The sequence below is a fragment of the Simochromis diagramma genome, unplaced genomic scaffold (assembly GCF_900408965.1).
Source record: "Simochromis diagramma unplaced genomic scaffold, fSimDia1.1 OVJJ01000557.1, whole genome shotgun sequence".
NCBI lineage: Eukaryota > Metazoa > Chordata > Actinopteri > Cichliformes > Cichlidae > Simochromis > Simochromis diagramma.
The window spans coordinates 1,718,183-1,733,729 of record NW_024387156.1 but is presented as its reverse complement, the minus strand read 5'-3'; the positions used below and the strand labels follow the sequence as shown (position 1 = coordinate 1,733,729).

Sequence of the window (15,547 nt, the reverse complement as noted above, 5' to 3'; positions counted from 1 at the left end):
TTAAACAGGACATGGCTATTTGTTTTCTACCAACCACCAAAACAGTCACTGCCCTACTTTAACTCTGTGGTTATTATTTTAAACTTGATGAAGTGGTTATTTTAACCCAAACCACAATGTTTCCCTATTGAAATGCACCAAAACACCTATAGCCAATCAGAAGTTATTTCATTGCTACAAAGAAGGATCAAAGCTTTTGACCCATTAATCTCTCACTTCTCTTGTTTTATGTGGACCATTGTTGACCAATGAAAAGGACTGTTTTGTTGGCAATAGTTTGGTTTTCTTTGTAATTGATATTAAAAAAAATATTGACCTAAAAATAGAAAATATGAATGATGTAAACCCTGAGGTACATCACACTGACAAATGGATTGTTGTTTTACTCCATACAAAACACCACCAGACTTATTTGTGAACTCTGGATCCAGAGGTGATCCGTGACTCCTCACTTTGGTTAATTTTGAGAGTAAAACAGTGTCTCTGATCAATACTGTCGGCTGTGGCTCTGCTTAGACATGCCCCTGAAGTGCAGTGTTTTTGGCCAGCAAGTGCTTACTTACCAAGGATTAATATAAAAAGCCAAAAGATAGTCAGTCCAAAGGCAGGATGGCAGTAGGGTAAGGAAGGCAAAGAGACTTCTTCGCCTGAAGGGGGTTCAAATAAAAACAAGAATAAAAAAAAAAAAAAAAAAAAAAAAAAAAAACAGACACGAGGGGGGTGATAGGTTGGGGACAGAACATGGTGCTCCATTAGTAAAGAGGCACAGAGCGTCAAGAGCTTCACATTAGTGCTGAACACAGAGTTAATGCATCATGCAGCCGCTCAGAGAGTGTCCTGTTGTGTCTCTGGAGGACAACAGGAGTCTGTATGCTGCTGGACGTCAATGGCCACTCTGTTTCTTTTACACAACCCCCCAGCCTGAGTCTGTGACATCACTGCGTCCTCCCTGCCATCCCACAATGCAACCCTCAGCCAGGACCGACACCATGTATAAACAGTTCTCAGTTTGTCACTTGGCAGTGACAGCCACCTTTATGAACCTGATGATCTCATTTACATTTGTGGTGCCTGGGTAATGACCCCACTGATGCCGATACATTTATGAACTCCTCTTTGTCCGTCTGGGTTTTCCTGAGTTTTCTTGATGAAGCTCAGGAGCACAAACATTAAAATTTAAGTCATGTCAAACTTCTACATTTTATTGCCACAGACTTAAATGTCTCTGTAGTATCAAGTAATAAAACTAAGTCTAAAACTAATACTAAAACAACTTACTGGATGAATTATCTTGCTGACTTGTTCATAAAAATGAGAAAACATTTAGCCGGCTAGATACACTGGATAATACACTGTTAGTTTCATTCCAATTTTTATCATTGAAAAATATTTGCATCACCTTCTTGCTAATAAAATGATCTAACCTATGTCATAAAAGTGTAAAACTGTGAGTTTAAAAAATGAATATCCCAGGAAGTGAGCTTTGAGGTACACCATACTGGTTTACACTGGTTGCTTTGGACTTTTTTCAGGATTTGTTGAAAGCAATCAAAGAATTCAGATAAAAATCAGGTTAATTAGAAGGTAAATTACATTAATTACATTAAGACTTATCTTCCTTAAGTCTTTCCCCCACAAACATGACATTTGACGACCTCCCCTGAGGTGTAGCAAGTTTCTACACTTCAGTGTATATTAATGAAGAGGTGGTTTGATGACAATTACAGTCATTTTTGGGTTTCTCCAAGAGTAGGTCCATTGGAAGAGACCACCTTTGCTAAATTCTGATGCGCTATAAGCAGCCTGACATATGACAGAAACTGCTCAGTTCATATAAGAACTCCTATTAGGCTTTCAAGGCATAAAAAGTTCAATCAGAATTAAACATAACATTGTACAAAACATATGGAGAATTGTTCATCATGATGTGTTTCTTGCTTATACCTTTCATATTTTACAACTATAAATAACCTAACTGTACATCATATTTATATTGTTTTGCTCTATTTTTTATGCTGTTTGTGGCTTTTGTTTTTGTTTAAGTGGTTCCATTGTTATATAACATAAAAAAGGATCATTTAGTTCTTTAAAACTTGATATATTCAGATAAATGCTCTCGAAAGAATTTCCTTTTGGAGCATCAGTGGGGCATCGCGTTTTCATCACATCCACACTGCTGTGACATCACACAGTGAGTCTGTCCACATGCACATTAAAAGCAAACTGCACCATCACATCAAGAAGAAGAAGACACTCTGATGGAAATGTGCATTTAGTGATGGAAGGTCAAATACAACAGCAGATGGAAGCCAAGGTTCTGCCTTAACTGACCGTCTTTCAGCTGTTATATTAATCACAAATCTCCAAATGTTTGTCAGAAATAACATGTGAGACTGAATCTGATCCATCAGCCACTTCACAGTTTAAAAACAGGCACTTTTTTGCCTCTTCTGCTTGATTTTAAAGGAGAAATAAAATTGAATTATCTTTTCTTGTTTTGAACAAATTAACACGACTGACTCAAAAAGCAACATTTTGTCCTTTTAATCTGAGATTAGGGGAAATTCAAAGCTTTCATCATCATCAAACACCCCATTTCAGCTGGTCCAAACAAAGCAGGCAAGGGTGCTGAGCTCTTTGTCGTCGTCATCATCATCATCATGGTCATCGTCACCTCAAGCTGTATAAAGCACCACAGATGAGCTATAATCTGTGCCTATATGTTCAAATCCCTAATCTGCCTCTTCAATCCCCCTTCCGGGCTGCTAATCTGCCTCTGATTGGGTCTTTCGTGGGTGTTTGGACATCCAAACCGAGGTTGTGTGATTACTCTAAATCCAAGCTAAAACAACATCCACCCGTGCGCGAACGCTTAATTTGTGATCTGAAGATGAACAAACACATGACGAAGCTCGTACCAGTTATATGGAAGCTTTCCGTCTCTCTCAAACGAGGCGAAGTTGACAAAGGTCTCCGCGCCACACTCTCTGAAACAGAAATTAAAAAGCACATGTGGTGAGAACAGCTCAGTTTGAGGAACTCAGAAATTATAGATGACTTATAAGGAAATGGAGGAAGCTGTGAAGTGAGTATGAAAAGAAAATTTACAGTGAAGTAAAGAATTTATCAAGCCATCGGAAAATAACGACTTTCTTTGCTCAAACATTTTAGAAACATTTTAAAAAATAAAAATTCAAAAAGGTGAAAAATAAAAATGAAAAAGATAGAATAACTGGAGAGATGATGCAGGGTAAAGTTACGATCATAAGGTAATCATAACTTTGTAACACAGTTTAAACATTTTAACATCTGCATGTGATTCACTAGTAAAAGTCTGCATGCCGCATTCTGATTGGCTCATGTGAAAAATTTGAAATAATTCTGCTTACTGATGTTTATTAATGCTTTACATTACATTTTTTAACGACTTTGGCCACATAAAATTATATGTAGAACTATTAATTTATAATTTTATAATGTTAACTTTTGCATTAAATTATTTTGACACATTTAAAAAACACTACTCAATGTTAAAAAGGTTCTAGTGCTTCTGTAGTCTGACCTACATTAAAAAACCTGAATTATAACGTAAGTGTAACGAAAACTGTTGAGTAAAAATTATATGATTTAATTTTAAATTAACGTCAACATTTTTAAATGCACCATTTTAATGTCACAGCATTTATATCCTGCATAAATATGATACAAAAACTCCTGAATTGAATGTGCAAAGTAGAAACTGATTTAAAATGTATTCATTTTAACTTTTGTATTAAATAGATTTTTTTTTCATAATTTTCATGTTAAAAAAGTAAATCTTTTATTTTTGTCATACGTGTAAGTATTTTTTATTTTCCACATTATATTTGAAATGTAGCATTAAGATACATTCAAAAAAATCTGTATTTTCTTTTAGTACAAAAAAGAATACCATTATTCTATAAATCTGTAAAACACACATATTACAGTACACACAGTGTAATTCTGTGTAAATATTGCTTCCTCAATAACGTGTAGGTCTATAAAGTGCCTCGTAAACACCGCCCATGCCGCTCAGCCTCCTGACAAGAGGAAGTAGTTTGTGTCCTAACTCGTGCGTGTCATGACTCTAAGAAAAAAAGGTGTTGTGAATTATGAATGCCAGTTAGCTGGGCATTAACGGCTGACCACAGCAGACCACAGCTTGACCGCTTTACAGATTAGTGTACAGCATGCAGACACCCTCTCAGTTATTTCCTCAGAAATTCAGCTGTGAATCACTCTGAAGCTCCAAGATTATTCATGCTCATAAACTCCAATAACTGTGATCCAAATTCCATCATTTCTATTCTAAATGAAGGACTTTACTTTTCTTAAAACTAGAATAAAGTCCATAAACTGATCTCAATGGGCATTTCAAAAACAAGACATTCAGGACACATGCTTGTTTTTTTTTTGCAGGATCTACTGCAGAAATGCACACCGAAACTAACCTCATACACTACAACTCATGCACAATAAACTCATACACTGTAACTGTCACACAGAGTGAAGCTGTGAAGGCCAAATGAACAACAGATGACTGCGTGACAGCAGAGGGCACTGCTGCTGTGCTGACTTTGAGTTACCTGGTCATCTGCAGGTGTTTCTTGCGCAGCACAAGCAGGAACAGAACGAGCAGGCTGATGAGCAGGATGCTGAGGACAGCCAGAGCCGAGATGGCAGCAACGCTTGGATTCATCTCTTTGGCTGCAGATATACAGACAGACGCACAGACAGACGCACAGACAGACGTTGTTACCTCTCAGCACAGTCCTCTCCGATTTCATCAGTTTTCTCAACACAGAACCCTTCCTGTATGGTACTTTCACATTAAAGTTCTTTTATCAAGCGGGTGGCCTCCAACTGTACTTTGCTACAAAGATATACTATAAAAGACCGACATAGAAATTGTGAGCTTCTTGTTGTGTTGAAAGAGGGGTGGATCTCACAATCCTTACTCACTGATTTACAACCTGTAAATCAATGCTCACTGGTTAACACCTGTTATGACAAGGTGCTAACCAATGAGCTTGCTGCTCCTCTGTGACTAACGGCACCAAAACGTTTCACTGAGTCGCTGCAAGCAGCTGGAAAGAGTTCACTGAGCTCAGCTCCACAGCACAAATCTTCTTCATGTCACACTCACACTCAGTGGCTGCAGTTCACTTTACTGCCTGCAGGAGTGACTAAAAACATTTTAAATCTTCAAATTAAAGAGCTGCACTTAGTTCAGTTTTCACTTTTAAGATGTTTCAGGGCTCAAATAAAGACAGTCACTGCCCTCCTACGGTGCAGGTAAATGGTGCCACCTACCAACGGTGCTGACGCTGATGTGTGTGGGTTTGCTGGGCGTGCTGTAGCTGAAGCTGGTGACGGTGCAGTTGTAGCTGGACGATGGTATCAAACCAGAAATGGTGACCACGTGGGAGGTGGAGGTCTGCGGCTCAAGGGCCTGAGGAAGAGGAAGAAGAGGTCAGATTTGTAGTCCAGATAAAGACAAAGGGCTGAGCGGCTGCTGACCCCAGCCTGGTGCTGAGCAGGAAGACTGAATCACTAAAACTGTATTTTTGTTTATGACCACATATTTCACATTTTCCAAAACTCTTTGGTGTTTTGTTGTTGTTACTACAATAACCCTGGTTCCAGTATGTGCTTCACTGCTAAATCTGTCAAGACGTTTAAAAAGAAGAAGCTAAAGAAAATTGTACTGTCTTAATTTTCCCAAATATTTCCATGGTTACGTGGCACTTCCTGTTTCTGCAACTCTAATTTTAAATTTGGTCAAACGAGAGACTTCTCACTGGACAGAAACCACCGAGCAGTGCACTCAAGTTTGAATCATTAACAACTGCCTGAAGCTTTCCTTGCCATTCTACGATCAGACATCTTATTGACCTGCATCTCTGCACACGTGTTGCCAAATTACCCTTGGCAGCACTCGGCCTATCTAAATCCTTTTTGTTAGTCTCCTTTTATCGCCTACCTCTTCATATGGAACCATGGATGTGACCAAGTTTCTGTTCTCAAGGTCCAGACCTCCAACACCAGTTCCTGCTAACCTCCCTGCAGTCATTCACCTTTATTTTACCTGAAAGCTGGACTCATATCAAAAATGTTCTCTTAGCGAGTCAGCTGCTGTACAAACTCACAGCATCCCACAGATACCACGCAGCACATATATGTGATCCACAGCCATCCACAACGAAAACACGCCTCCTTCACCATGTTCTTCATCATCTGCAGAAAAAACCTGTCTGATGACTCCAAAAGCAGCTGTTTTGGAGCACAGCTGGAAACAGCTGTAAGTTTCCTGCTGTCAGAGGCTTTGGGTTCTAACGTGCAGATGACCCGAGAGGTTGTGGTCAAATCATCCAAATGCATCACAGGCAGAAAAAAAAATTCTCTCTTTTTAAAAGTAAAGTAGGATTTATTTCCAAAATAAAAGATTTATTTCACTTTTAACCTTTCTAATGAGATTAGCTGCAACTGATCAACATAAACACCAACTCGCACCAGCAAACACAGGTGCTGAGCGGCTCTTTGGGACATCATTTTGCTTTCATGATAAAAAAAACTTCAGCCTGCAGACGGTAAACCAGCCATTACACTGAAAGGACGTTAAAAAACAACAAAACACAGTCAGGGATGAAAGCTCGATACGGGAAGAAAACCATGTTTTCTAAACTCTTCTCCTATAGACTTTAAGACTGACAGACGCTCAAAAAATCTGATCAGAAATCAGCTGATTTTTTTCCTTTCAGATGCGAAACAACAGATTTCCCAAACGTTTGCCATTTGTCATTATTTAACTGCTTAAAGGGATATACGCCAGCTGTATAAAAATAATCTTGTTTTACTGTCCCAACAATATCAGACCGATCGTGCTCTCTCCACCTCAGCTGGTGTGGGTCAAATGCAACCAATCACAGAGTCCTCACAGATCTGAGTTTGGTCTCAGACTGAAAGTGAAAAGTTTCAACTGGTTTATGGTGCTGAAGAGCTCGAGTTTTGGACCTCCTATAATTTGACGCTGACTCATCCTTTTATATATAATCTGATTCATTTCGAGACACCATGAAAGCTTTTCAACTCGCTGCAGGACACCCCGACCACAAGACCCAGGCCTTTCATGACATGTCATCATGTTTTACTGCAGACTTCAGGCTTTGTGTGAGTTTGTTTTGAGTCAGTCTGCTCTCAAGTTTTAAACAGCTAAAATAAAAGAAGGAAACAATCAATCATCTCCCCTTAGATGTGAACTCACTCTATTCTGCTTTCAGCTTTGATCACACTTTCAGTTCTTTAATTAAAGCCGGCATCCAGCTCGTTAGCTTGGGAACAAACTAAATTTCAAGCCTGCAGGTAAAAACACGTGTTCAGCATCAGCAGCTCGTTATCTCTGCAAACCTGGTCCCCTGTGTCTGTGTCCGGGTTCATTACTGTGTTCAGGGAGCTTCAGTTTGGGATTATTGATTACTGCATTTTATTATTCTTTGGGTCACATGATCAAAAAACTGTTAATACAGATCCCATGTGGCCAATATGAAACAAATTCACCAGCCTGAGAGAGCCTCAATGAATTTATTCACGCTGATGCTCGAAGAAAACGTCTGCGACTTCTGTCATTCCTCCTCTTTGTTTCTACAACAATTAAAATCTGATTTGCAAAAATCGAACTTTTTAGTTGTAGCAGCTAAAATGAGGCTTGGAGTTCCCCAGGGATCGATCCTCGGTCCTCACTCGATCTGTCTAGTTTATTTCTCATCAGCATGTCATCTCATCTCATGTTTAACAACTTCCACATTTCTGCGGGATTATCTCAGAAACTTTCACATCAGCAAAACACAAAAGTAGTTCCTTTATTATTGATTTATCTGCGCATCACATTTTTATTTTCACAATTAACAAAAGTTTGGTTGACTTAATGTCTGAACAACATAGAAAAATCTTTGAAATGAATGAATTTGTATGAGTTAAAACAGAAAACACTTGCAGAGCTGAAACTAACTTGTAATCTCGCTCTTTTGTAATCCTTTCCTAATCGTCTCAGACCTGCAGCTGAGGCAATGAAAGCTGATATAGAGCATGGCTGAAGCACTTTTACCTTGAGCTGCTCCTTGCTGGCTTTGCTGGGTCTGCAGAGGACCTGGTAATAGTCGACCACTCCCTCCTCGGTCCACAGCAGAGTCACGGACGAGTGAGTGGCGTTGACGGCATACAGCGATCTGGGAGGAGCCGGCTCTGCAGGAAACAGCAGTGAAAACCCTTCACGAGAGCTTACAGTACAGGACGAACTGCGGTGGTGAACTGCAGGGCCGAGCCGAGCCGAAGCTTGCTAAAGACCCCGCACTTCCTCTGAGGAGGACTGAAATAGTCTGATACGCTCAGAAGGGGAAGTGGAGAAAATGAAGTTTCATGTTCACTCTGTGAGTCTGACCTCAGACCCACAGCACAGATTAACAAGCAGAGAGGCTGCCGCGCGGCGATCAGCACCGAGACGTCTTTCCCACTTACATCCTTCACGTTTTAAAACTCCTGCAGCCCAGGGTTTCATTTTCTCAATTATCTCTCTACAAACTGACAGAAACAGCAAACACGTTTTACACGTCATCCTATCACAAGGACAGAATTTTTACCCCCATGAAAAAGAAGTGCTGCACAGCTCTTCCAAACATCCTGGTTTTATTTTGTATGCTTACATTGTTTTAATTTGCACACAGGAACTAAAGTATTCCAAAAAAAAAAAAGCCTGCTCAGTGTCTCACACTCCTCTCCTAAATGATCCCAGCCCGTTCTTCTTTGGAGAACCTCTCAGGTTCCTCCAGATCTGCCCCCAGATCGTCCTCAACATACTTCAGTCTGACATGAAGGTGTCTCTTCTGCAGAAGTGGAATTGTTCTCAGTCTGCAGCCTCATTACTCAACATTATAACTTGATAATTTTCTAAATCCACCTCCTGCTTTATGAGCATAACTGATTCTTTTTCTCAGGTCTAAAGTGATTTCTTTGGTTTAACGCGTGATGCTTTCTCAGCAACAGCTCAAACTTTTACTGGAGTTTAATACTGAGTGTAATCCAGAAGCTAACCCTCCCTTTAACTCAATTTTACAGCTCTGAGAATTACAGAGTTAAAGGTCAGTCTTTCAGTGGGGTGAAAATATTGTTCAGTTATAGTGTACTAATATAAATCATTTATGCTTTCTCAAGAAAACTGGGATGATTCTTTTGAAAAAGCACTCGGGGAACTTTGGGGGAGTTAGTCTGTTAGCAGTGAATACCTTTGTATTCTTTGTTTTTCTTAGAGTTATTATATCTTTGTTAATTGCAGTGAATACTCGCTGACCCAGTTTGATGATGTTTGGCGTGGACGTGTTCCTGCTGCGCTCTGTGCATGCCGTCACCGTCAGGTTGTAGATGTCTCCGGGAGGCAGAGGGAGGCTTGCCCGCATCACGTTCCGAGTCACCTGACACAGCACCACATGTAAACAACACGTAAACAACATGTAAATAACACTTGAACAGCATGCACACAGTCAGTCCTGAGTGCCCCCTTCCTCCATCTGATGGGGTCATATTCTGCTCTGCCTCTGTCCCACGCGGAGCTGCTGAAAGATTAACAGTGCAGGTATTTTCCTAAAATATCTTTTTAATCTGCCCTGAATAAAACTAAAAATATCCCTGCAGTAAATCCTCACAGCTGTCTGTGTCTCCGTTTAGTCACTGTGACCGTCTGCTTCCACCACGAACTAACGATTAAATATAAAGGATCAGCTCTGAGTGTGGAAGCTTCATTAAACTTCTGCAGACCTGCTGACTCAGTCTTTGTACTCTTATATCTAATAATAATTTTAAATTACATTCAACCTCAAAGACCGAACAGACTGTATATAAAAGATGGACATCACCAACGTGACGTTAGCCATTGCTTTGCAAAGCCATGTCCTCTAACCTCCAGCAGAGGCCCCAGCAGTGATGGAGTCCGTAGAAACTCTCAGGTTACATCATTAGGGGTGTGGCCTCTTTGACTGACAGGTGGCTGTAGCTGCCAGCTGTCAGTTAGGCTTACATTCAGCAAACTGGACCTCTGGACTGTGTTTGTGTTGTTGGAGTCTTTTGGAGCATTTTTAATGCCATTATCTGACCAATAATAAAGCTGCTGTGAGATTATTATAGAGACAAACTTTGCTAAACAATGCTAACCAAGTTAGCTAGCATTAGATGATAACTTAGCGTGCCACCCTCTTATCCAAACAAAACAAACATTTTAAGAAACAAGAAAACAACGAGCTGGCGCCCAGAATGCTAACAAAACTAATGAATGATGTCATGGTGGCTATGCTCATCTTTTATATACACATTTGACCACATTTGGAAAAGGAAGTGTAATTTTTGGTTTCAGTCCCCGAGGTCAATGCTCATTACTGAGATTTCTATTTCACATAAATTCTTCAAAATAAAGTTACATTTCTCTTGTTTGTTGTGTTTTTGTAAGCTGGTTTAATTGTTTACACATTCACCAGAACTATCAGTAGCAATCTAGTAGAAATGAAGACTGCTTAACATCCTGAATATAGCTGACATCTACACGCCATTTGTATACGCTCTCAATTAAACCTCCAACATGGCTTGGGACCCTCAGACACTTGATCACAGAAGCGAGCTCAGGCTACGGTGGTAATTGGACTCGTAGAGCAGCGACGTCTGCAGGTCATTCTCCTGCTGCTAATCAGACCATCGAACCAACCCGAAGGAGAGAGTCAATAACAGCTCCGCTCGACCCTGAAATAATGAGCTGCTGCTGGAGACACACTCATCACCGCACAAACGCACAAATACACCTAAAACAGCGAGAACGTGTCTCAGAGTGTCGTGAACACCTAGACAGATGTGTCTGGACTCACGTCAACGGAGTACGTCTTCTCCGGTCCCTTCTTCCCGACAGCGACCACTTGCCAGTGCAGCATCCTTGAGTGCGACAGGTCAATGAAGAGCTCGCCGTATGTCCAGCGGACGTACAGAACGCCATGAGAGTAATCCACAGAGGAGATGTGAGGCGCCTCGGGAGCTGAGAGGAGGAAGAGGAAGGAGACCTGCATCATACGTTTGCAGACACATTAAAGATGTGCCGTCTGGATCTTCACAAGAAATATCAGCAAATAAAAACCAAAATAAAAAAAAACGTAAGAAACAATAAAAATTCATGCATTTTGTTCTTCATCTGTGAGCTGCATTATCAGTAAACCCAGAAAAAGATATAAAATAAAAACAAAATTAGAATTAGATCATTAAAAATATACATTTATTTTATTTATTTCTGTTTTTATGCATAAATTTTAAATTGTATATTTATTTTATTATTTCAGGGAGTGACCAAATTGAGTAATATTTAAACAAAATAAAAAAAATATTTAAAATGTTAAACATTAAAATGTGTTTTAATTTTGCATGTTTTTATTTCTTAATTTATTTTTGATTTATTTTTAGAGCTGATGGATGAATACAGAAGAATAAAAAATATTCATGAAGAAAAAAATGGCTTGAAATTATGTGTCTAAATGTCTCTTTATATAAAAACTAAATAAATCAGTAAAAACAAATTTAAAAGTCTATTTATTCTATTTTTAAGTCTAAGTCTGTTTGCTGGATCCTGGCCCAGCCTCCCTCGCAGCGTCCTTGCAGCGGTGAGGCATTACCTGTGACGAAGCTCACGGTGGAGCTGTCACAGCAGCTGAGCGGTGGGTCACCCCACGTCACCATGGAAACACGGAAATTATAATACCAGGCAGGCAGCAAGTCAGTCACCCTCTGAGAGGAAATAGACACAAATACGGTGAGGTGGACGCGGCATGGTGCCATGACATGTTTCCTGTGACGGAGACAGACTGGTTACCACTGAGGCGATGACGGAGGCAGTGGCGGCGATCTCGTAGTAGGTGGTCCACTCAGAGGCAAGCGTGACGGGGTTGAAGAAGAAGGTCTGCAACACATATTTCCTGAAGGCAACGTGGTATGGACGCTGCCAGCTGAGGATCACCGCCGTTGGACTCAGGGGGTAAACGGTGAGCTCGCGCACGCCGGTGGGCTCTGACACAGCACACCGACACAGGCGGGATTTAAGAGTGGAACAGGAAGAACAGGAGCAGTGAACAGGAAGTGGGACTGAAAAAGACGCATAAAGTGACGCTCACCGATATCGATGATGACGGGCTCCGACGGCGGGCTGATCAGGGGTCCATTGGTGTGATAGACGACCACCCGGTATTGAGCACCCGGCGTCAGGTGGGTGATGATGTCACTCGTCGAGTTTTCCTGTGATTATATATATATATATATATATATATATATATATGTATTAAAAAATTTTTTATTATTTATTCAAAAGACCCCCTGTGTGAGCTTCAATCTGCGGTGCGCAGCCAGTGATGAGTGCCGTGCCATACCTCGCTGCAGTAGGTGTTCTCCATCCTCTGGCTCAGGCTGGGCTTCAGGCAGGTGGTGGAAACCACTGACACCAGGCTCCCATTGTGGTTCTGCAACGATGGCGCCCAGGAGATGGCAGCGGTGCTCGAGTCCAGCAGCCTGACGCTGACGGCTTGAGGACGCTCTCGCAGGTCCTCCAGCAGCTCACCGCTGGGACCTGTAACCATTAATAAACCAGCGAAGGAGCAGGTCCACAGGAAGTGGATTATGTTAACAATGACAACACTAGAACAAAGATGCATTCGATTGAATCCATCCTTTATTGCCACACGCTGCTGCATGCGCCATAATCACTTCCTGTACACTTACTGAGGTAGAAGGTGAAGGCAGTGTCGCCACTGCTCTCTCGGGACTCGCAGTCTCCAGACGAGCTCAGTGTGGTCACTTGCACAAGGTATATTCCCGGCTCCGTTAACTCTGTAAAGAACTCGTGAGTGCTTTCATCCACCGTCGCTGTTTCTGTCGAGTTACCTGAGGAGCAGAGCGAGAGGTTCAGATGCCAACACGGGAACATCTGAGATGTTCTTTATTCAGCTGCTTCCTGCTTACCATCTCTGTAGATGTAGACGTTGAAACCGTCGTAGCTGGTGGGTGGGCGCGGCGGCAGCCAGCGCAGTTCCAAAAGGATTGGAGGAAGCCTGGTGGGCAGGACGGAAGGCTCGGCAGGGAGTGCCATGGCCGAGCCCGGCTCGTTGGAGTCTTCGTACTCGGGCAGCACGCCATTAACGAACTCCTCATCCTTGTCAGCGGGAGATGGCTCCGTCGGATCCAGCCAGTAGCTCGAAGGCTCTGCCTCCTCCGTGCGGCTGTTGTTCACATCAATGGGGGCGCTCACCGTCAGCACTTTTGTGGAGTTGAAGGGGGCGTAAGTGACTCCTATTACCTCATCTGAGGTATTCTCCTCAGCCTGGGTCTCCTCCTCCTCCCGCTCCTCCATCAGTGGGACGTCCCGGGCCTGGCGGGGGGATCGCTGCCCGCTATCATGTGGGAGCATGTCGGGGAGCTGACCTGGAGCTGCCCTCTGGCTCAAATGGATGATCTTATAGGAGATGTTGAGGGGAGGGTGGGGCACTGGGGGGAGAGAGGGGAGTGAATTATTCTGAGCAGGAAATGGCTAGTCAGCTCGCCAGATGAAGCTCCTCCCGTCTCATCATACATCACTGTTTAAAAAAATGAGGCAGCAGGTCCTCGCTGGAGGCCTCTGAACCGGGTCGCCATGTTCTCCAGACCTGATCACTGTATTTACTAAGGCAACGATTCCTGAAAGTAGAACTTAGAGCTTCATGCAGGAAGGTCTGCCTCAGAGCCGTTCTAATCTACTCAGTACAGAGCAAGCACTGGACTCTCACAGTGGGAGGGGCCTCACCTGTCCGATGATGCAGCGGTGTGTGAGTGATGTCACTGTGGGTCACCAGTGCAGTTTGGTACACGGTGGCCTCTGAGATCAGCTGGAAGGTGATGTTTCGGTAACACATCCCCGGTAACCAGTGCTTAAACACTGTCTTCCCTCTGTAGAAATCTACAAACAACAAGCAGAAAGAAACTGTTAGCACAAAAACACTCTCTTTATTCCTGGAGCTGTGTTAACATCTGTCAGCAGTCAGGACATGAACACCAAAGCACTGAGCGACTATGAGTCTGGAGCAGCTGAAATCAGGTCTGGTCTTTCTCACTCACTATGTGTTAATAGACCCCTCAGCACTGAATCATACTTGTTATTAATCTCTGGCTCTCTTCCACAGCATGTCTTTTACACTGTGTTCCTTCTCTCTCCCCCAACCGGTCGCAGCTCCCTGAGCCTGATTCTGTCAGAGGTTTCTTCCTGTTAAAAGGGAGTTTTTCCTTCCCACTGTCGCCAAAGTGCTTGCTCATAGGGGGTCATATGATTGCTAGGTTTTTCTCTGTGTGTATTATTGTAGGGTCTACCTTACAATATGAAGCGCCTTGAGGCGACTGTTGTTGTGATTTGGTGCTTTATAAATAAAATTGAATTGAATTGAAATGGAGTTCCTCGGGGGTCAATCCTGGGTCCTCTTTCCTTTATATTTGCCTCCACTGAGGTGTGTGTGCAGGTAAACTTGAAATAACTTGGTTCAGCTCAATTTAGTTTTATTTATATATAACACCAAATCACAACATCAGTTGTCTCAAGCCGCTTTAAGTGGAATAACGTGCTTTCAGAAATGCTTTCCATCAGAGAAAGGCAAGGGCGCACCAGAGTTCCCCGGAGGATTTCTACCCAATCAGAATCTTCAGTTTGGAAGGGGTCGGGCATTTATTCAGACAGACACATTCCTCTATCGCTACTCAGGTGCCTTCACCTGCCGGTGAGACTGTGAACTACAATAACTGTCCTCACATTCGGGCAGAAGGCTCATATTGGTTTACAAAACACTAAATTACACTAAATAGCACCCACTCATACAAACGAATGAAATGTTCTACCTTTATAGAGCATCGATCGGCGCTCCTGTCCTTCAGTGTAGCTGATGTTGACTCTGCTGAAGACGTTTCTGGTCGGAGGATCGATTTCAAACACCACGCCAGTCTCTGGAGCCTCCTTATAGTCCAATATCTGAGCGCTGCGGACAGGAAGCGGCTCTGAGGAGACAAACGAAACTGAGTCGAACATCACAATCACAGAACTACAGAACAGAGATGTAAGCCCTTTATTTGAACTACATGTCTAATATGCAAAATTTAAAAAATAATAACATTTTCCTAATCCTTGCAACAACAGGTTTTTTTAAGGAGAATTATCCTCATGTTGAGGATAATTCTCCTTCATATATGCTCCTGTATTACACATAATCAATTAAACAAACCTCAACCACTTTTAAAGCTTAAATCTACAGAATAATCCAGATAAATCAGACTTTTACAGCGTTGACTTCCAGAGATGGGCAGTAACGCGTTACGCGTTACTGTAATCTGATTACTTTTTTCAAGTAACGCGTAAAGTAAGGGATTACTATTGCAAAAACGGTAATTAGATTACCGTTACTTTCCCGTAGGAACGCTGCGTTACTGCGTTACTAAAACCGTG

At 42.1% G+C, this 15,547-nt stretch overlaps 1 protein-coding gene across 3 annotated transcripts in view; it reads right to left on the bottom strand.

Moving 5' to 3' along the window:
* ptpro (protein tyrosine phosphatase receptor type O) overlaps positions 1-15,547 on the bottom strand; it is a 43,246-nt gene that overhangs the window by 15,846 nt on the left and 11,853 nt on the right. For 2 of the 3 annotated variants that reach the window (XM_040048401.1, XM_040048402.1), the window contains exons 3-16: positions 14,947-15,102; positions 13,868-14,020; positions 13,051-13,572; positions 12,811-12,972; positions 12,462-12,658; positions 12,210-12,330; positions 11,912-12,105; positions 11,715-11,826; positions 10,923-11,086; positions 9,365-9,485; positions 8,126-8,262; positions 5,335-5,473; positions 4,608-4,728; positions 2,919-2,987 (exon numbers count right to left, since the gene is read on the bottom strand). In XM_040048401.1, coding sequence (XP_039904335.1) covers positions 2,919-2,987; positions 4,608-4,728; positions 5,335-5,473; positions 8,126-8,262; positions 9,365-9,485; positions 10,923-11,086; positions 11,715-11,826; positions 11,912-12,105; positions 12,210-12,330; positions 12,462-12,658; positions 12,811-12,972; positions 13,051-13,572; positions 13,868-14,020; positions 14,947-15,102 — 2,368 coding nt within the window. Of the gene's footprint in view, positions 1-563; positions 648-2,918; positions 2,988-4,607; positions 4,729-5,334; positions 5,474-8,125; positions 8,263-9,364; positions 9,486-10,922; positions 11,087-11,714; positions 11,827-11,911; positions 12,106-12,209; positions 12,331-12,461; positions 12,659-12,810; positions 12,973-13,050; positions 13,573-13,867; positions 14,021-14,946; positions 15,103-15,547 lie in introns of all 3 variants that reach the window. The other variant, XM_040048400.1, reaches the window with a different exon arrangement.